Source organism: Jaculus jaculus, chromosome 5, assembly GCF_020740685.1.
Source record: "Jaculus jaculus isolate mJacJac1 chromosome 5, mJacJac1.mat.Y.cur, whole genome shotgun sequence".
Taxonomy (NCBI): domain Eukaryota; kingdom Metazoa; phylum Chordata; class Mammalia; order Rodentia; family Dipodidae; genus Jaculus; species Jaculus jaculus.
The window spans coordinates 117,266,201-117,288,877 of NC_059106.1; the positions used below are offsets into that span (position 1 = coordinate 117,266,201).

Genomic DNA, 22,677 nt, shown 5'->3' on the forward strand with positions numbered 1-22,677 from the left:
TATGTCTGTTTCTTATTCCCCTTTGCTTGGAATATAATTTTCCACCCGTTCACTGTGAGGAGGTGTTTGTTTTTAGTGGTGAGGTGGGTTTCTTGAAGACAACAGATTGAGGTGTCTAATTTTCTGATCCCTCCTCTTAGCTTGTGTCTCTTGAGGGGTGAATTAAGGTCATTAATATTAATATTTAATGACTGTGAGGTTTGATTTGATCCCTGCCATATTGTGTTGGTATATATGGTTTGGTGTTTTCATGGACTTTGAAGTTTTTGTGCCTTCTCTGAGTTTGGTTATTGTGATCTGCTTCTTGTAGGCATTTGAGTTTGGTTATTTGATTCTTCTGTGTAGAGAATTTCCTGAAATACCCTCTGTAGATTTCACTTTGTGTTCATATATTTGTAAAGCTGAGTTTTGCCATGGAAAGTTTTTCTTTCACCATCTATTATGAGGGATACTTTTGCTGGGTAAAGTAGTTTGGGTTGGAAGCCATAGGTTCTTAGAGTTTGCAGTGTTCCATTCCAGGCCATTCTGGCTTTCAGAGTTTCTATTGAGAAATCTGAAGTAATTCTGATGGGATTACCTTTGAAAGTGATGTACTGTTTTTTACCTAGGTGCTTTTAGGATTTTCTCTTTGGCGTCAATATTTAGAGTATTAATGACAATATGTCTTGGAATGTTTCTCCTTTGGTCCAATCTGTTTGGTGTTCTGTTAGCTTCTAAAATCTTTTTTTTTTTTTTTTTTTTGGTTTTTCGAGGTCAGGTCTCACTCTGGTCCAGGCTGACCTGGAATTAACTCTGTCATCTCAGGGTGGCCTTGAACTCACGGTGATCCTCCTACCTCTGCCTCCCGAGTGCTGGTATTAAAGGCGTGTGCCACCACACCCGGCTAGCTTCTAAAATCTTGATGGGCCTTTCTTTTGAGAGTATAAAGTTTTCTTCAACCATTTTGTTAAATAAATTCTTCATGCCTTTGGTCTGATTTTCTTTCCATGATCCGAATATTAGGATGTTTAAGGGTATCCCACAATTCCCTCATGTTCTGTTCACAGAAATGTTTGAACTTACTGAAACTTTTGAAATCTCAAGCTGTTTCTTTCGTCTTGTCTTCCAGATCAGAGTTTCTATCCTCCACATAGCTGACTCTATTCTTGAGAGCTTCAAAAGAGTTTTGGACTTGTTCAATTAGGTTTGCATTTTCTACTATGTTTTTATATATAGTTTCCATCCCTCTGTCAAGCTCCCTTTTCACATCATTTTCTGATTTTCTTGATGCTTCTTGGAATTCATCCTTGCATTTTCTTATGTCTTCATTGAGCATCACCAGCTGATTTTTGAGGTTCTCTCTTTTTTTTTTTCTTTTCACTCTTCTTCATATCTCTTTAACTATCTTTGAATTCTTTCCATTTTCTTATTAGTTCTAGTCTAGTGATGGCAGCATCCACATTATTATCGGTTCTTTGTTTTTCTGCAAGTTCTACTAGTAGCTTGGTCAGGATTGCACTGCTCATAGCTTCATTTTAGTGTTCTGATCCTAATGTCTCTTCAATGTTTTGATTAGAGACCTTCATTATAGGACTGGGTGATCTAACTGGATTTTCTTGTATTTGATTTTTCTTGTTATTTCTTTTGTGCTCTGGTCTGCCCACCACAGTGTATGGGCAGGGAGAGTAGGCCTGTGGTCTTGATGGTGGGGGAAGTGGTGCCTCTTGTGGGAGGTGTTCTGAGATAGCAGGCAGACAAGCAGATGGGCAGAGTGGTCCTGAGCTAACAGGAGTGAGTGGATCAGCCTGAGCTCAAGCAGTGGGAAGCTGAGGTAGCATGAGCTCTCACTGGGTGGAATGCCAAAGCAGCCTGTACATGGCAGAGATGCTGAAGCAGCCTGGGCCCACACACAGGGATGCCAAAGCACCAAGCACTGAAGCACTCTAAACTCGTGCATGAGGACATGGAGGCAGCCTGAGCTCACATGCAGTGGGACACCGGTGGGTGGCCGGTGTGGCAGAGGGGGTATTGAGTTTGAGCTTGCATGGCCAGACAGGCAGAGTGAGTCTGAGCTCCCCACGGGAGCAGAAAGTGGGCAAATGGTAGAGCAGGCTAAGCTTGCACTCGGTGCTTGTGTGGTGGGCAGATGGACTGATGGAGCCTCAGTTCAAGCAGGCCAGCAGGGGGAGCCTGCCCAGTGTCACAGGTGGGCAGGGGTAGCAGGGGTGATCATCCCTGTGCAGTGAGTCAAGTGGAACTATGATGGCCTGGTACCCCTTTTGTACAGTAAGTGCGGGAGTATCCTGAAGCTGCGATTATGAGTACTGCAGCTGCTTGGGTGGAGGGTTGTGGGACTGGTGGGCTACCTAGGAGGGAGGGAATGAGCAATTCCCTTTATTTCCCCCTTTGCGCCCTCCCACTGGTGATCTATTAGAGATTGCTCTCCCCTAAAAGACTCAGTGAACCATTAATGCCTTGCCTTCCTTTCCCCGGGGAGGTGTGGCACATTTAGGCGGTAGCCATGTTGACCGGAAGACCGAAACTTATTTATTAATATCAAAAAGGAGGGCCTGGAGAGATAGATGGCTTAGCAGTTAAGCACTTGCCTGTGAACCCTAAGGACCCAAGTTTGAGGCTGGATTCCTCAGGACCCACGTTAGCCAGATGCACAAGGGGGTGCACGCATCTGGAGTTTGTTTGCAGTGGGTGGAGGCCCTGACGTGACCATTGTCTCTCTCTTTCTGCCTGTTGCTCTCTAATAAATAATTAAATAATAAACAAAATTAAAAAGCAAAAAGGAAAGAAAAGTAAAATAAAGGATCTGAGGGAACCAGCTCTTTTTACTAAGCATCTCTGACCACCAGTTTCTTAGTAGTCGCCTCCACATCCTATGGAGTAAACCCTCCAATAGCATGTGTTGAAATATTAGCTTTATCTTGAAATGGTTTCCACCTGGGGTGGCGGGGAGAAGTAGGTGTCTTATCTCAAGAAAGTAATTCATATTACTTTCATATCATGTTCAATCCATACACATAACTAGAGATGACCTGGAATGAATTATAAGACAAATGAAGTCTTAAAGCAATGTATTCACATTTTCAGAATTGTTTTGTTATTTGACAAATGAATATGGAAGGTTAGGACATCTAACTATATAACAAATCTAGAAAACCAGGCACATGGAATATTTTCTCTTAACCCAGAAGTAAGGGGTTAAATAGCTAACATGATACTTACAATGATAGCCGGCAATAAACTAGAACAGTAAAATCCAGGCTTACTTGAATGAACCCCCTGCATTTGGTTCTTAGTGAGGGAGCTACTTTGACTAGCTGGAATAGAAAGGAAGTCAGTGAAGACTGCTAAGGTGTCTGTGCTTATGACTTCGTTGTAGAGGGTTAACACCTTAGCCTTTGGTGTTAATTCATACTGTATTTATTTCCTTTGTAAGTCTTCATTCCCTGTAACAAATTGTATTTTTCAAAAACCATGAGAGTAAATTTCTCAACCTTGCTATGTGGAGTCTCTCCTTGATCTGGGCCAGTTATGTAACTCACTTATTTACTCATGAAATCTAGTAGGAATAACCATGTGATTTCCATGGCTAAATCTTAACAAGGCAAAGAAGTAGAACTCTTCCTACCTACCTCTAGAGTACTTGTGAGTTTCTAAATGGATCTCCCAGCTCTGTGGGGGGGGGGGGGTACATTACTTTCTTTGAGTTTGCCATGTAAGAAAATCCTTGAGACTGCATGAAGAGAGAGAGCTGCCCCACCATCCTAGTCCCCTATGTCTACAGTTTCACTATACCCATAGGGGAGATCCCTAGCCACAGCTGCCCAAATAAGTTGTTTTGGAATTAATGGTCTACAAAAGTGGCAGGAGATGATATAGTGATTATTTTACATACTAAACTTTGAAGTGATTTGTTATGCAACAATAATTAGAAACAGATTTTAGTATCTGGAAGTAGAAGTTCCTAAACAAAAGTAAACCTAAACTACATAATATTAGATGGAAAGTGCTGTGAATCTACATGGTCTTGTAAAGACCTTAGTAGAGGCCTGGAGTCATATGGATGCTCATGGTTAGAGTTCAAGGAAAATGCAGTTTGATAGGAGACATGAGGACCCTGGTTAAGTAGTGATGAGAAGTTTAGCAACACTGAGGCATTGTAGCATGGGAAATAGGATATGTACCTACTAAGTCAGAAGGTCTTAGCAGAATAGAAAAAAGTACCCTCTTGCCACCTACTGCTGCCTGTAACGGTATTAGAGGAAAAAGACAAGCCAAAAAACAATTGACAAACATCTAAGGGACTCCAAGTTGTCATTGATTTTTTTTCAGATAGCAACTGATTTTCAAATTAAGAAAGCGTTCAGGGTAAAACTCCAATCCAGTGTGATATGGTAAGAGCCTGTGTTATGATTTCAGAAAGATCTGCAGCAGTAAATATACTTTTTCAGACAAAAAGCTACCTTCTGGAGATGTGCTGTTAAGCAGGAGGATTATTAAAGATGATTAAGTGTATTGTTCCATAGCAAACTCATAGTGAACCTCTCAAGGCAAAGAAATTTATAAATATGTAAGAGTACCATAAGGCTTTTAAAATTATTTCAGCTTAAAATACATGTCTTTGTATTCTTAAATTTTATATGCAGGCAGTCTGACCCCTAGTCAGGTTACAAGATTAGATGGACTTAGAATTTGCTATGGAGACAGCTATGTCTTTTTCCTTTACCATTTTGTAAAAATGGATAGAGAAAAGACAGTGAACTTTCCAGCTCTGCAGGATACTTGGAGGTCTGGGCCACATTGTAAAAGGAATGTGACTGCTGTGAGAAAGCTCTGACTCCATGGCTCCAGATCCATGTTCACCTCAGCTACCAAATAACTGTTAACTGCACCAAACACTCCAAGCAGGCTCTTCTGGCTGAACCCTTTGCAAATTCCTAACAACTGAACCATGAAAAATTATAGAATGATCACTTATATTTTGAGCTATTAGGTTTGGAGACTGAGTTGTTATGGAGCAGTTGTAACTAAACCACACCCATTACCACTCAGCCTTCATCTTATGTGACATAGCTCTTTTCATGATGATCTAGTTTTCATTTGCATATATACTATAGTGTACAGTAAATTTTTCTTTCTTTCTTTTTTTTACTTAGCACTTAAGAATGCTGCCCAACAGCAGTTTATTGTTTGCAGTGGATATATAGTATACCATAGGGGTGGGCATCCATGATGCTTTACTTACCAGACCTCTGGATAATCTTCTATATTTTCTTCAGTAGCCACACTGCAAACAGACAGAACACAGATGTCCCAGGGCATGTCCGTACCACCCTATCACCTTAACTCTACTGCAAAGAGACAACCCTGTAACTCATTGCTGTCCTTTCCTCTAAGCTTGCTGTGCTCCCCTTTCCCCACCCCACTTCTTGTAGTTTGACATTTGGGAGTATGGATGTGTATTTAATAGCTGTCTCCACACATACAAGAATGATGTTGGGTGCAGAATAGGCTATCAGCAAAGGTTTTTTATATGAATGATTACCCAGAGCCCAGCCTAACTTGTAGGTGACAGCCAGAGGATCTTATCCAGTTCATCCACCCACCCTATTCTTACTAAGTTCAAGGAAAGAGTATTGGGAGGTCCAGAACCTCATGGGTCTGTCCTTGTCAGCATTTTGGGATATCAATCTTTTTTTTTTTTCATCTTATTTTTATTTACTTGTTTGAGAGTGGGTGTATCAGGACCTCCAGCCACTGTAAATGAACAGACGTATGTGCCACCTTTGTATCTGGCTTATGTGGGCCCTGAAGAATCAAACTTGGTCCTTTGGCTTTCAGGCAAGTGCCTTGACCATTAAGCCATCTCTCCAGCCAGAAGACAAGCTTTTCTATTAACACATCAAACTATCCTCTCTGAGGGCAAAATTTAGGTACATTGGTGTCCTATATGAAATAAGATTTTCTTGGTCAGAGTTTCTTGTGAAGTGGATGGATAGAATCATTATATTATGGTCTCTAGTGTCATTTAATAATCTTAAAAAATGAGAAATATTTTTAAAAAATCTATAATAAAATGTTTGCCTGAAGAGGACAGAACTGCTGTCTGTACTGTTGCAACCGGCTGCATATAGCTAATTTTTTAATTAAATAAAAATATCACTTCCTTGACCAGTGGCACCTAAGTACCTAATAGCCACGCATAGCTAGTGTCCATCATCAGAGGAAGAACCACTGAGAGCACTAAAGTGAAGAAACTGAGCTTCTCCAGGCATGTTCTGAAGATGCCATCCTGCTTTAGACTCTTAATAGTACTCTTCCTCAAGGTCAAAAGGTTGGAGCTGTAGTCCATCATTATAGATAGAAACTACCATGCTTTCTAAATCTTCTCTCCAGCTGACTTAGAGGAGAGGGCAGCTTCCCGCCCACTAAATGTGCCTCCACAGAACTGTGTAAACATAATACGTTGTTAGGACCAGAGTCACACTGACATAAAGTTTATTGTCATATAATGAGCATTTTTTTCTCAGAATAAACAAGTCTTTTTTTTTTTAATGTTACATGCCATATTACTTGTCTCTCTGTGGGGAAGGGCTGGATGAAGTTGGAAAATGATCTTTTCTCTTTTTATTGTCATACATTCTTCAAATTTCAAGGATGCATTTTTAAGGGTAGATTTTTAAATCATTTCTAGCTGACCCCATACTACTAGGAACATTTCTTTCAAGTTGGAAATTATAAAATCAGAATTAGGGGAATAAATCAAATGTTTTAAATTTACTTGGGACATCTAGTGCTGCCTTTTTGGAAGCCTTTGAAAATTCAAACAGAAATCAGTACACTTCCATATTTTTTAAACTTTCAATAAATAGTATCATTGTGTATATGTGTATATAGGTAATACTTAATTATTTAGCAGAATTTTTAAGTTTTATACTGCCGTCATCCAAAACAGCTCTTTCCAGATTGATAGGATGCAAATAAGGTAAGGATTAAGGCAAACCCAAAAGGCATGCAAATGTAGTACATTTTATATTCACTGATAATACAAGCTCTTGTGTGTGGACCACATATGGAGCCAAGGGCCCCTCCTGTGTGTCTGTCCAGTACGATTTTACAGGAGAATGGTGACACAGCTCATAATTAGGTTACATTTCTGTGGGGGTCTCAGTGCTACTAACATTATGTAATCATGGAGACACAAGCATTAGCAAAACATGTACAAGAAATCATGTAATTTAGCAGCACATTTCTGCCCAGGCTTAGGAGGAGGATATTTTTTAATGAAATGACATTACACATATCACATGGCAGGTTGTTTTGTTTTATAATATATGCTTTTAAAATTCATTAGCAAATGACATTCTCATGCACACAAGTGTTTCAAACACAAGAAGCAAGTCCGTTTATAGATAGTCCAAGCAATAGAGAGAGAGAGAGAGTGTGTGTGTGTATGTGTGTGTGTGTGTGTAGCTGCAGACTGAATGGAATATTGAGACTTCTGTGCAGTCCATAGCATTAACATCAGCTCATTTCTGAATGTCACACTGCAGAAGTAATACAATAGAAGGGTCACTCTTTGCAGCTTCTTTGAATTCATCCAGTGTGATCTGGTCATCTTTGTTCTTATCCATCTTGCTGAAAATCTTGTCTACTCGCTGCTCTGGCGTGAGGCCATCTTCATTCATTTTCATCATGATCACAGTGCCCACCATTTTGTAGATAGCCTTGGGGGAAAGGAACATGGTAGATAGTATTTGCAGATGTTGAGGAGGCTAGACAGTTACCTCTTTATCTCCCTTTCACCTGACCTAATCTTACTTGTCCTACAATGTTCAGTGTCTCCTTCCCCAGAGGAGGTTCAATGTCTGTGCTTCACATTTCCAAGGTAACTTTCACATCCTTCCCGGATGGAATAAAACTCATCCTTTATTGTTGTAATGCTGTTTTGTCTTCCTTACCATAGAGTACATTCCATGAAACTGGGTATCATGTTATTTTGCTCACTTCTTCACTTCAGAACTTGGCACTCTGCCTATTAGAAGTATTAATTGAGTGAAAAAACAATCAATGGGATGTGGAATAAGGGAGGAGCAGTAGGAGGAAAGTCCTCATAAGGTGTCCGTGAAAAATGAAGCTAGACAGAAAGAAAAGTAGGAATTTAAGTTTATTTCAAGGACTCTGTAATTTGGTTTTCGATATGAGAGTGATGGACTCAAATATATGAGTCTTGAGGCCAATTAAATATAGAAGGCGGGATTGTTGCTAGCTTTATGGATAGAGTAAGTGGATAAAAAGGAAGAGTTAATGGTAATATATAGAATCATGGATTAGGAACAAGCTCAAAGATGAAGATAGTATGTCCAGCTTCAAATATTCTGGGTTTCAAATGAGGATGACAGTCAACAAACACTGACCCCCCCCCCCAGGAGATTTATGAGAAAATAACATGTTGGCTCAACTGATAAGGAACTACAGTGTGATAAGTCAATCAAGCTCTGAAAACTGATCTCAGAAAGAAGTTAGTTCAGGAAGATCTTAGATTAACATGAGTTAAGGAACAGAAGATTCTAATTTTCCAGGTCAGTTACTTATCCGTAATTCTCCATATGTTTGTCATAATTACTTTTTATGGGAAAAAATGCCTTAAAACATTTAAGTGCTCATCTTTACAAATTCTTGCATGAGAACATTGATAAAAGCCTCTAAGTGTAAACAATGCATCTTTTCATGGACTAATAAAGTATTCCTACACAATGGAACAAACACAGCTTGAACAGTGAAAAAAGGGGCTACAATAAGTATTCCAACATCGATAAACCTCAGGAAGGAGAAGCACCTGCCACCTTTGCCAGACCCAAAGCTATATCTTGTATGGCCCTACCTATGTGCAAGGTCAGACCCTAGAGAAGAAGCATGCTGGTTGCCTGAGTCTGCATTAGCAGCATGCACATGGGTATGAAGAATTTACTGGGAAATAAAAATACTAGACTGTGTTGATGTATAGTGGGAAAATCTATGGATGTAGGTCTATAATGACGCAGACAATGTCTTATTACATTGGTAGACAGGGGCCAGACTTGCCAAACAACATGAACATACACAAGGGAAAAGTAGAAACTGCTTTTTGCCTGGAGTTGACAAGGTGACAAAGGGACCTTTCATGTGTAAGCTGCCACCCTCCTTCTGGTCTTTTAAAGGTGAGATGCAAAGGCCTTTCATGATATGTGTGTGTGTGTGTGTGTGTGTGTGTGTGTGTGTAGAGAGAGAGAGAAAGAGAGAGAGAGTTAGCAAGATAAGCTCTCTTAAAGTCAATGTAACCACACATGGAAACTCTGGACCTCCTTAGCATGTCTGACATGGTAGGGACAAGGTTTCCAGTCTTATCCATGATTATGACAGCCAAGAAAAGATATTTCTTGTGCAGATTCATACACTCAACATCAAAACAAACTTTGGGATGGTATGCCAGACTCCACGTCAATCCTAACCTATTTCTGGCCACTCTTTGGAATCCTTTCAGGTGTGGCCAACCTTGTGACATTGCAATGCAATTTTGTCATCCGAAAAGTTCACAATAGAGAACCTCACAAGTTGCACAAGTCTCCTAATGTTTTAAGTAAGTTATATTTTTGTGTTGGCCCACATTCATAGCTCTCCTGGGCCACATGTGCCTGCAGGACATGGGACAGATACACCTGCTGTGAATCATGACATGCTTATCATGGGTATTCCTAGTATCCCATATATCTGTCTGTGGATAGGAGGACATGTTCTTACATGTGCTTTTCTAAGGGAAAAAAAATCAGTGAGTCTTAAGTATCATCCATTCATTATTAGACCTTGGGGACTCAAGAATCTTGGGCCTAGCACTTTGTCAGACACACAACACTACCTCTAGGGGGTGGCATGGCCCTTTGCTGCTCTTCTCCATTATCACTTTCTGTCTCCTCTGTTGTGTGTCCTTCTGTGGTTTTCCCTCGGATCAGAGAGCCAATCAAGAGCTGGTACTTGTGTTATTTCATGTCTGGCTCTCTTCTGCCTCTGAGAAGCTGTCTATGACAGAGTACTCCACTCACGGTACCGGAGCCTAGAGCAGGGCGAGAAGTCAGGTGATGGAGAGCCTGACAGGCGAGATGACCTAGATCCAGAGAGTGAGAGGATAGGGATGGGCATACAACCTAAGGAGTCATAATTAAGACAGGTCAGGATGGAAAGATGGGAAACCAAAGGGTCACGAGAGGAGAATAAAACTTCTCACCCTGAATTCTGGTTTGCAATTCCTGCATGGCAAGAGTCAAAAATTTCAACACAAATGGAAAATAAGAAAACTCTGTCAACAGAGTTGCAATGTGCCTCCTTCTTGTTTCCTTCCTTCCTTTCCTTTTTTCCATCCCTTTTTCTCTCCCTCCCACTAATCCTTCCTCTCTTTCTTTTACCCTTCTCCCCCATTTCTCTCAGACAAGATCCCACTGTACTCCAGGCTGGTTCTGAACTCTTTATGTAGCCCAGGCTACACTTGGATTTCTTATGTCCCTATACCAGCCTCCTAAATACTGGGATTATACTTATATTATTACCTACTATGCACTTTTCTGAGAGCTGTTTCAAACAAGTGTTAGAACAGCTACTAGACTGTACCTAAGGCCAACATGTATGTGACTATTTTCTTCCTGATCAATGAACTCCATAGCAACTTACACTGCCATTTTAAAGGCAAATTCATAAAGACAAATAAGAAAATCAGTTCATTTTTACTAAATTTTAAGCTTCATCTGATTTTAAAACTTTGGTTAATCTTTTTTGGGGGGGAGGGGAGGGGCTTCAAGGTAGGGTTTCACACTAGCCTGGGCTGACCTGAAACTCACTATGTAGTTTCAGGATGGCCTCGAACTCACAATGATCCTCCTACCTTTGCCTCCCAAGTGCTGGGATTAAAGGCCTGTGCCACCACACCTGGCTTAATTTTGCTCAGACTTTGTACCTGGTTGTAAAATTACATCTTTTTTAATTTTTTTTTTTTTTTTATTTTTCGAGATAGGGTCTCACTCTGGCCCAGGCTGACCTGGAACTCACGATGTATGTAGCCTCAGGGTGGCTTCAAACTCACAGCGATCCTCCTACCTCTGCCTCCCGAGTGCTGGGATTAAAGGCGTGCACCAAAATTACATCTTTTAAGCACAAACCCTATATGTAGATACTGCTAAGATACATTGTCTCTTTCTCTCTCTCTCTCTCTCTCTCCATACTTAAAACTTGCAGTGTGTACTATCTCCTTGTTATATCTTTACTTAATAAACCCCACTTTGCTTAATACTGGCTTGCCCAAAAATTCTTTGCTGTGGTGAAGTCAGTGATGCCCCCACTTCTCCTGAATAGAGTCTGGGGAGCAGCTCCTCAGGCTGTTTCTTCTACTGCCACAGACAGTACGAGTCACAGTGCCTACTGGATATGAAGCTCCAGAGATTGTTAGAAAGGCTGGAGCAGAGGAGGATGCTGACACATCTCAGTGAAATTCCGTGTGGAGATCTGCATGTTCCTGCCCAGACACATAGGGCATCTGTTCTGGAAGGTTACTGGTAGACTGAGAAGCTGATGAAGGGATACAAAGACGAGACTATTACTGGAAGAGTATTGTTCTGGTAGCCTTGAGCCAGGTGGCTAGAGGCAGGAATATGTGCACTGGAGGAAGTGATAGAGACCCAAACCTGCAAGAGTAATGAAAATGGTGCTGGGAAGGCACACGAAGAAAACAGATGGTAGCTGAGACATGGATGGTTAGGCAGACATTGCTAAGATCTGAGGGATTTCAAAAGAAAGTGCCTAAAGAGAAAACAAACCAGTAGTCTAAAAACAGTGTTAAATCACTGCCATTAATTGAAGGCAGCATGCAGGCTCTTCATATCCTCTGTCATTCCCACAGACTTGGGGACAGGTTTTGTCATTATGGGAAAATAACTGAGGGAATATTTATTATGTACCTTACAAATAACTTTTTTTTTAAAATTTATTTATTTGAGAGCGACAGACACAGAGAGAAAGACAGATAGAGGAAGAGAGAGAGAATGGGCGTGCCAGGGCTTCCAGCCTCTGCAAACGAACTCCAGACGCATGCGCCCCCTTGTGCATCTGGCTAACGTGGGACCTGGGGAACCAAGCCTCGAACCGGGGTCCTTAGGCTTCACAGGCAAGCGCTTAACCACTAAGCCATCTCTCCAGCACAACTTTTTTTTTTTTAGAACATTGCTCTGAGATGCTTCTCTGCTAACTTCCTGCTTTGTAATTTTCCCTGAAGTTAATCTTACAACCTTGTGATCTACCCACGTAAAGCAATGTGCCTTGGTGTAACTTTGGCTAGAACAGCATAGATGACCAATATTGACAATATTGAGATGCTGACTGATCTTAAGCAATACTCTTTGCCAAATTTCATTCTTATAATTTACTCCCACGGAGGGTGAGGAATTCAATGTAGGAGTTTGAGGAGGAGACAAGCATTCAGACCATAGAAAGTAGCATTAAGAGTCACCCATTAGTTGCTGGTCAGTGTTCTCAAAACAATAATAGTAAATAATGGCAAAGCCTGCTTAGACTCTTGACCCAAAACAAGTATTGCATGTGTTAGAAGTGATGACTATAGCACTGAAGACAATGAGGTCAGTAACAAATTGCTCACAGAGCTGCCACAGATCTGTTGAAGACCATAGGTGGCCTTAGTGTGATTGCATTTGTGATCTATTGTGTGTGTTTTCTTGATCAACAGAGTCCAATAGGTCATACCTCTAAATCCCTTTCTTTAACAAATGTTTAAGGATTATCCCAAGTTAGAAGTCTTTTGCTCTTTGCTAATGCAGTGTTTGACTTTTCATATATACTGTATTTTAGCTATTAAATAAAAATGCTAATGAGTGCCTGTGAGCAAAAACTACAGCCACAAAAACATCAGAGCGATAGTAATGGTAGATGCAGTGGGATCACCCTTGGTTTAAACAATTACAAGGGTTGGTTCTTTGCTCCCAGGCTCTGCTAGATGTAGCAAGCCCACTCTTGGGTAATTCCAATGGTTAGTTTCTATAATTCTATAAATAGGGCCCAGTGAGTCATCTTGCCCTTTCCATCAAGGGAGCACATCACAAGAAAGTATCTACGTGGGTCAGGCAGTGAGCCTCACAAGACACTGAATCTACCAGTACCTCGATCTCAGGCATTCAGTCTCTAGATTCTATGGAAAGTAAGTTTCTGTTATTCATATACCAGTTTATGGTATCTCTTGCCAGTTGTCCCCAGGCATGATATACTATCTGTGTTGGCTTGTCTTCCATCATAAATTAATAAACTGGATGACATTTGCAGGCTTCACAATGCCAATGCAGGTCCGCAAATTCTGTGAGGAGGGTCCTATAGGAACTGCTGAGCACTAAGATCTCACAGTCTCACCCAGGCCATTCCAGACCACTGCACAGAGAGGAGGCTCTAGGCAACACAGTGCTCTCTCCTCTGACCAACTTGAGGAGGCTGCAGTCTTAGTGAGGGAGTTACGTTAGCCAGCATTGTGGGGCCAGAAGTCCAGAGAGGAGGCAACTATACAGAAATTTGCCTTCACCTCCCAGCTATATACATGGGATAAAACTCCACTGAGAAGTTTCTGCACAACTCCCATTAACAAGGCTGTCGCATCATCTAGTTCTGATCAGCCAGAAAACAGAAACCCTCCTCAACACCTAGAGTATTCAATAGTAGGGATCCTACCCATCTTTCTGCTTTTAAGTTAAAACTTCTTGCAAGACATCTATGACCACTGCCTCTGCCTGTTCCACCCCATTCCTTAGCCCCAGCTGCACTGAAATTACTCTTGGCTAGTCCACCATTCCCCTACACATTACCCAGATTCTTTTTTTTTTTTTCTTTTTTTTTTTTGGTGGTACTGGGAATTAAACCCAGGGCCTTATACATGCTATGTTATATTTCCCAGGTTTCCAGATTCATTTATCAATCTCTGCTACTGATTTTACTTCTAGCAATAGCTTTTTTTTTTCTTTTTCTTGTTCTAATGGCATACTCTTTTCCCCTCTGTTTCTTACCTATAACTGTCATTATCTTTTTTTTTTTTTGGTCTTACTGGTCATTCTGTCAATCCACTGATTGCTCTACATGTTCCTCCATTCTAAATGTTGGGATATCTCAGGGCTTAGTTTTTTCAAAGTCTCTTCTACTTATGAGTCATTTTACATGCCTTCATTCATTTAAACACTTAAGTACGTCCCACCACACCCAATCCAGAGTAGGGAGACAACAAAATCATGAGACCCTAGAATAGGCAGTATGACAACTAACTCTGAATGAAGCTTACTCTTGACTTGCCCTAAACAAGTCTTTAAGTGATCACATGTACCCACATGAAACTTTACCATTTGTGGAAAAAAATATCAACACTAAATAAATGTAACATTCACCATGTGCCTAGGAACCAGTTAAAAACTATTAAACATGTGAGCAAGAGGAAAATTACAATTCATAACCAGGGAAAAAAATCAGTCCCCAAAGCCTCATGTGGGAATGGCCAATTAAGATGAGAAAGAACATGCTAGGTATGAAGAGGCAAGATGTAGAAGAACTAGGAGTACCCCAAGTCTGAGAAGCATCCAGGGGTGCTGCCACTATGGGCTGGTGCAGTCCTCACAGCCAGGCCTTGACACGCTTCAGCCAAGCATGACCAATGTCATAGGACATCTGTGGCCATGATGGAACATGACAAAAACAAAAGTGCTCTATACTCATGATAACACAGACCAACCCATTGTAAGTCCTCACACACTTACTGAACTGGCCCTTGTTTTCCTTACTACCAGCAGGACTTGTGCCACAGCAGATGTAAGGCCTTTGGCTGAAAGGCCTTAACAAAGTTTTGTGAAAAGGCTTTTGGGGAGAATAGGTATGATCAGTGGGGAAAATATGACAAGAGGTGAAAATGAAGAAACTTGGAAAAAGCCCATCATGAAAAAGGTCATAATGACCTTGCAGAGAACCCAGTGGGATATGAAACAGAAACAAAAAGATTAAAGAGGGCTGGGGACATGGCTTTGCACTTAAGGTATTTGCCTGCAAAGCCGAAGGATCCAGGTTCAATTCCCCAGGAACCATATAAGCCCAGTTAGTGCCTGCAGCTAGAGATCATTTTCAGTGGCTGGAGGCCCTGGCACACCCATTCTCTCTCTCTTCTATCTTTCTTTCTCTCTCTCTCAAGTAAATAAAGCAGGTAGGTAGGTAGGTAGGTAGGTAGGTAGGTAGGTAGATAGATAGATAGATAGATAGATAAGCAAGGGTGATGTTTTCCTGTGAACTGGATACCAGCACAAAGGGGAAGGAGATCAATTCAGAGAAAAATCAACTCCTACCAAATCAGAGAGCCAGAGCCTCAGAGGCCCCCAACACCTCAGCACTGAAGCAGACCAAAAATGAACCCAACATGGCTCAGGGAAATCTTGCGGAAGAGGGGGCGGAAAGAATGTCAGAGTTACATGTTGGGTCATGATTTTCAGAGACATTTATCATACTAATAACTGGGGGCTAACTCCACAATGCACGACCCATTTTCAATAATAAGGAGGGTCTAATGGGAGGGGGTAGATCACAGATGAGCCTAAATAATGATACCAAACTGCCTGTATTTACTGAAAAGAAAACTAATAAATTAAATTTAAAAAAAAAATAAATAAATAAAACAGTTTAGCCCACAAACAGGAAAAAAAAAAAAGATAGATAGATAGATAGATAGATAGATAGATAAAACAGTAAAGAAAATGAGAAGGTCACATATTTAGAATGTGTGAATTAGTATGTTTGGAAGGATAAATTTGAATGAATGATTGCAAATAACTAATGTAGACTGTGGAGATGGCTCAGTGATTAAACATGCTTGCTTGCAAAAGTCTGCCTGTCTGCGCAGGGTTCAATTCCTCAGTATCCACAGGCTCTCTGTCAAATAAGGAAAAATTAAAGCACTTAAAAAAGAACAAACAGGACCTGGAGAGATAGCTCAGTCAGTAAATCACTTTCCTCACAAACATGAGGACCTGAATTGAAGCTGTAGTATCCATGTAAAATTCTGGACATGGTGCAGCATCCCTCTAGTCTCAACCCTGGGAAGGCAGGGACAGGTAGATTCTTGAAGCTCCTTAGCCAGCTAGTCTAGCCTAATCAGTGAGTGCCAAGACAATGAAAGGCCCTGTCTCAAAGAGGGGTCAATGACATGCCTGAGGAATGACAACAATGTGCATGGCCCCCACAAGAACTGAGGGACTGGTTTGTCAGGCACATTGGAAGGGGCATGGACACTGAAGGTTGATGGGAAAAAGCTAAGGAAGGAGGACAAGTGACCACAGGTGTTGAGACAAAGGGTATGAGCATAAAAGGCTAGGCTTCAGAGGCAGTCAAAGTAGGGCTGACAGGGCTGGAGGAGTGGGCTTGGGAAAAGGACTTGCTCTGAGCCAGGGAAGGGAGTAAGAGCAGTGTTGGATGGGGTGGGAGGTTGTCTTGGGTTTTGGCTGTTGTTTCTTGCCCCCATCCCCAGCTTCAGGAGAAACATCTGGCTTTTGCCTATGGTACACAGTTAATTTCTTTCCCTAGGCCATAGTGGCTGGCCCAGGCATTGGGCCAGCACACTAAGACATTTAATCTAAGCAAAGTCACAGATGTATTCATCAACTCTGAGAGCTCGCCAGGCTCCAGGCACCATTCCAGGGTCTGAGATACAGCAGTGAGCAAGCAGAATTTTCCTTTCACAGGGCCTGTGCTCCGTTACATAAGGTAAGCTGGGGCAGCGATAAGTGCTATGGCAGGCTCCTTCTCAGTCAGGGACTGGACTGTTTGGGGATGTGGAGTGTGAACTTGGTAAGAATTCAGTAAGGAAGTTTTGTCTGGGAGTAAGATGTGAGTAGTAATGTGATTTGAGGAAAAAGCCTACAGCAGGGGTAAATCCTGGGTCAAGGTAGAGAAGGAGGCCCAAAAGGGACCAAGAATTATTAGAAATCCTAGGAGGCTGGCATCTGGGGGCAGCCCACAGAGAGGTGGTGAAAAGCTGGCAATGGAGCAGAGGAACCGTGGGTTCTTTCAAATACAACTAGAAAGACTCTTGGATGCTGTGGAATCTGGAAGGGTTGCTGGCACCCTTCCTTCTCAAGCTGGAATGAGGGTCACCATGTCCATTAAGGCCAAGGTAGAGCCAGGGCTTGAGAAACTGATCTTGGTAATGTATACCCTTTGCTCCCAGTAAGCCTTAGGATTTTCAAAGGCCTCTTACCTAGTGAGTGCAAGCAAAAATACCATCTTCCCATTGATAGGAAGGGCTTAGTTTTTGTACTGTGACTACCCTATACTGCACAGGGAACAGGTACTAGAAGTCAAAAGTTGGTGTATAACTGCCAGGCTTCCCGCAGGGAGAAGAACAGCTATAGTGGAACCTGCACCCAGCTCTCCCAGTCTTCCCCCTGCCTATTGCCCTACTTCCTTCCCAAAGCCCCACCTCAATGATCTCCAGCATCTCCACCCGGGTGATCTTGCCATCTCCATCCAGATCATACATGTTGAAAGCCCAGTTCAGCTTCTGCTCGAAGCTGCCCCTGGAGGTAATGGATAGGGCGCAGATGAACTCTCGGAAGTCAATGGTGCCATCCCCGTTCTTGTCGAAGGTGCGAAAGGCATGCTGTGCAAACTTGGAGGCATCTCCATAGGGAAAGAACTGCAAAGGAGAACACACAAGTGAGGAGTCAGGAGGGGTGGATGTGCAGGTTCTGAGAGCCTCAGACTGCAGTCTGGCATGAGGGAGGGGCAGAGGCTTACAGCCATCCCTCCTGCAGTACAGTCCACCACCTGAGTATTGCTGGCTCTGCCTTGCCTGTCTGCAGGGTGCTCTGGTCCTACGATGCTTGAGGGCAAAAGAGGCAGAGGGGGTACTTTTACACACAGGCACCAATCGTTTCCTCTGGGTGAGACTGGTAGTGCATGGCTTCCTGAGTTGTGAGGCCTAGAGTCAGCCAAACCTTGCTTGTTTGTATCTCCTTTAGTCACACTCCTCAAGAAGCAGGACAGAGGCAGGCAGGTCATACAGGGTGGTAGAAGACATGAAGGTCTAGATTTCTCCAAGTCTGAAAATCTAAGTTCACCTTCCCACAGGGATGGAAGGAAGGATATGGGATCCTGATTTCTCCTTCTTGACACTATCTCTGGGGTAGGGCACATTGTCCTCTGAGGTTGTCACCAAATTTTTTTTCTCTTTTATGCATGTGTTTGTGCATATGGGTGTGTGTGCATATGTGAGTGAGTGCATATGTGTGTGCATGCCTGTGGAGGCCAGAGGTCAAGATTGAGGGTCTTCATCAGGCCCTTTACACTGTATTCTTTGAGACAGGGTCTCTTGCTGAACCCAGAGCTCAGTAATTGGGCTAGACTAGCTATCTAGCAAACCCAGACATTCCTTGTCTCTGCATTTCCAACACTGTGGTTACAGGTTGCAAGAACATACCTGGCATCTTATGTGAGAACAGGGGATATCAACTCAGGTCCTGGAGCTAGTGCAGCAAGTGTTTTAACCAACTAAGCCATCTTCCTAGTCCAGCTTTTAATTTCATTTAAAAAAAATAATTGGGGCTGGAGAGATGGCTTAGCAGTTAAGGCACTTGCCTGCAAAGCCTAAGGACCCATGTTTGACTTTCCAGGTCCCACATAAGCCAGATGCACAAGGTGATGCAAGCAAGCAAGGTTGCACATGCACACAAGATGGCACATGTGTCTGGAGTTCCATTGCAGTGGCTGGAGGCCCTGGTGTGCCAATTCTCTCCCACTCCTTCCCTTCCTCCCCACCCCTAGTAAAAAAAAGAGGCCAATCTGTTGGACTGCGTAGAAGAAAAGAATTGATTAATTAATTGAGTGTGTGTACATATACATGCTAAGGTCTCTTGCTATTGCAAAGGAATGCCCATCCAGCTGTGTATGAATTGAACTATGGCTCAAAGGCTTTGCAAGCAAACACCTTTAACTTCTAAGCCATTTCTCCAGCCCTCTGACTTCTTAGTCAGGAACTTTTCCTTTGCAGAACAGACACTCAAAATCCATTAAAAATAGAACATAACTGGACTTGTTTTTGAGAGCTGTAAAGAAGCTTCTCACTGAATCTGCAGTCAACAGGCTGTATGGGAAACAGTGCATGGATACAAAGGAGAAAACAGAAAGGAGATCCATGCGAATAGGTAAAACCATGAGAGTCGGTCTGTGGTGGCCTCAGGCCCTTGGACAAGAAATGGGCCTGTTACAAACAGCAGGAAGTCTGAGCACTAACAAGCAGACAGACCTCAAAACCCCAAACAAAAAACAGAAACAAATTGTACTATTCAAAGCAGAGAAGTCATATGTCTGATGGATGTGTTCATGGCAGAGGACTGAGGTTGATCGTGGTGCTCCCATTTCTTGCTAAGTTTTACTGTGGGCTGAGGGGATCCGCTGGCAACCTCTACACATAGGGCCATCATGGTTCCCACTCTGGACTGTCTCCCCTTGGGGCTGTGGGTATATCTTTCTCCCTGTGCTCAGAGTCCTGCTGCATCCTGCTGCCACTCCTGGGGTACCCAGAATCACACTGGAAAGACCTTATCAAAATTCACTGAGGTCTTTCCCATGCTAGCCTGTGTCCTGGGCCCTGGAAAATGTGAAGACCAACATCTTGAAGTAAGTCATGTGTTTCTGTTAGTGGGGAAGCCAATTTGAAACCTGCCATGGTCCTGTTAACTGCTAAGAGCACAGCAGAGGGCAGAGCATTCTTAAAGCTCAGAAAAACAAGAGGCCCTAAGGAGGGGGCTGTGGAGGGAAATGCTTCTTTGATGTAGTCTGCAGGATTCTCATTCCCACCCATTCCCCAAAGCTACTCAGGGTCTTGACAGGATGCTGGGTTCTAAGTTTCAGAACTGGGCACATTCTTGACACATTCTAGTTAAGCATGTTTTACTATTCATGTGCCATATGCATGAAGTGGTCTTTGTCCCTTTCTGAGGGTTTGGCGGGGGCAGAGTAGGAGGTTTTGCTGATGTGCTCATCAGCCTCAAGGTTCAAGCTCCAGGTAGGCCTGGTACCTGAGTTCTGGCCTCAGAGAAGAGTAGAGCCAGCTCTGGGTAGATTGAGTCCCAAGGTCCTCCTCAGGGTGTTTTGCTCACCAGCCTTTACGCAGTGATCAGAAAGAACTGGGCATTTTTCTTCCTGCTTGCATGTTTCTACATTGTGCTGCTTCCACTTTCCCACTCTTCACAGCATACTTCTAGTTTAAGGGCTGCTGACAGCTTGTTCTAAATATAGCTGAGCACCCTAGGTCAGTATATTAAAAATTAATCTAGAACTGAAAATTCTTGAGAGAAAAATCAATCACAGATTTTGAGCTGTAAAAGTTACATGTGTCTTGCAGAAGGTCTATTTACTGACTTTTATAGCCCATGTATTTACCTAGAGAAGAACTGAGTATGTTTGAGAGGACTCAATCATCTGGAGGGATTGTTCCAAGTGCTCTGAGTTTTTCTGATCAGAAAGTGTTCCTCCTTTTGAAGGACTAATCCAACCCTGGATGCTCATCATGGAAAATGAAGTTACACTGTCTTCAGTCTCTTTAGGAAAAATATCAGGAGTTTAAGTTATATCGGTGGTGGTTTGAATGCGAATGTATGTTCCCATGGACTCTGGTGTTTCATTAAAGCTTCTAACTTGGATCTCCAGACACCTGGCTGGAGATGTCACTGTGGGCAGCCACTGGCATCCAGCCTCAGGCGTGACTGGAGGTGGATCTGAAGTCCTACGTAAAGGTGTAGAGAGCAGTGTGAGCTCTGAGGTCTTGCTTGCTACACCACAGGTTTATACTTTCTGCTCTCCCTACCCCTCCCCTGCTCCTGCCCGGCTGTTTGGTTGTTTCTCTCTGCCTGAATATATGGAAACAGCTTCTCCCACAACTGATGGGACTTCCCCGTGGACCTATAAGCTTGACATAAGCCCCTTCCTCCTCTGAACTCTGCCTGTTGGATGTTCATCCCAGCAACATGGAACTATCTACAACATCCATTTTTTAAAAAATGTTTTGAAGGAGAATAGAGCCTGAGGGAGTATAAGTATTTTTTTCATACTGTTGTTTAAAATTTGTTTTGTTTTGCAAATTCAATCTATTTTGCTTAAATTCTTATATTAAGTGTTGATAGGGAAGTAATTTTTGATGGAAGTGATAACTGTGAATTTCTTAATACAAGAGATTAAAAATATTGCTTTCTGTGTTTTTTCTTTTTTCATGTGTGTATGGGTACATGGACACAGTAGGTGTTATTTGTGTTTATTCCTATCACTGTGCAGCCACTTTTCAGGAATGCTCTATACCTTTAAAAAAATATTTTCATTTATTTATTTGAGAGAGAGAGAGAGAGGGGGAAGGAGCCAGAGAGAGAGAGAGAGAGAGAGAGGTAGGAGGCAATGGGCATACCAGGGCCTCCAGCCAATGCAAACACACTCCAAATGCATGCACCACCATGTGCATCTGGCTTATGTGGGACCTGAAAAATTGAACCTGGGTCTTTAGACTTCACAGGCAAGTGCCTAGCCACTAAGTAACCTCTCCATCCCTGTCTACCTTTTTAAAGACAGGGTCTCCCATTGGCCTGGAGCTTGCCAATTAGGATAGACTGTCCAGCCAGCAAGCCCCAGCAGCACTTGGATTACAAATACGCACCCCCACACCTAGCCTTTCACAAGTGGGTTATGGGATTAAACTCCTGGCCTCAAGAACTTTACTGACTATGCTATCTCCCAACCCCATGTTTTGTTTTGTTTTTTTTTTTTAGATTAGGGTTTAATGTAGCAGAGGCTGGCCTTGAACTCCTGATCTTCCTACCTACATCTCTGAAGTGCTGGGATTACAGATGTGCACCACAATACCTGTATTTAAAGAAAAATGTTGAAATTTTAAACCATACCTATCTGTCTGTATAAAATATGAACATTACCCCTGTGGTGGTTTGATTCAGGTATCCCCCATAAACTTAGGTGTTCTGAATGCTAGGCTCCCAGCTGATGGAGATTTGGGAATTAACACTTCCTGGGGGCAGTGTATTCTTGGGGGCGGGCTTATGGGTGTTATAGCCAGCTTCCGCTTACCAGTATTTGGCACACTCTCCTGTTGCTGTTGTCCACCTTATGTTGATCAGGGGGTAATGTCCATCCTCTGCTCATGCCATTATTTCCCTGCCATCATGGAGCTTCTCCCTTGAGCCTGTAAGCCAAAATAAACCTCTTTTTTCCCCACAAGCTGCTCTTAGTTGGAAGATTTCTACCAGCAATGAAAACCTGACTGCAACAACCCCCTTGAATACTTATAACTCAACCTGACACTATCCTTATAACTCAATCTGATATTATTGTGGGTAAGGATCTACCCAAAGTTCTAGGCTATGAGACAGAGGCAGGATTTGAATGCATATCTGTCCAGTCGTTTCTGCTATACGTTGAGATGTATCTTATTCATAGGTTGGCCCAGGGAATAAACCAAAATGAACGTTTGTTAAAACATGATGCAATTCTTAGCTTCCATCATTTCCAAAACTTGAAATTCTCTGCTGTCGTTATTGCCACCTACTGGCATCATCTACATACTGCAGGGAGATAACTGAA

At 42.4% G+C, this 22,677-nt stretch overlaps 1 protein-coding gene across 2 annotated transcripts in view; it reads right to left on the reverse strand.

Moving 5' to 3' along the window:
• Nucleotides 1-6,475: 6,475 nt before the first annotated feature.
• The window catches only part of Vsnl1 (visinin like 1), a 111,871-nt gene continuing 95,669 nt past the window's right edge, over nt 6,476-22,677 (reverse strand). Inside the window, exons 3-4 of one of the 2 annotated variants that reach the window (XM_004663787.2) lie at nt 17,516-17,731; nt 6,476-7,721 (exon numbers count right to left, since the gene is read on the reverse strand). In XM_004663787.2, the coding sequence (XP_004663844.1) occupies nt 7,524-7,721; nt 17,516-17,731 (414 nt within the window). In that variant the 3' untranslated portion in view covers nt 6,476-7,523. The remainder of the gene's footprint in view (nt 7,722-17,515; nt 17,732-22,677) is intronic. The other variant, XM_045150665.1, reaches the window with a different exon arrangement.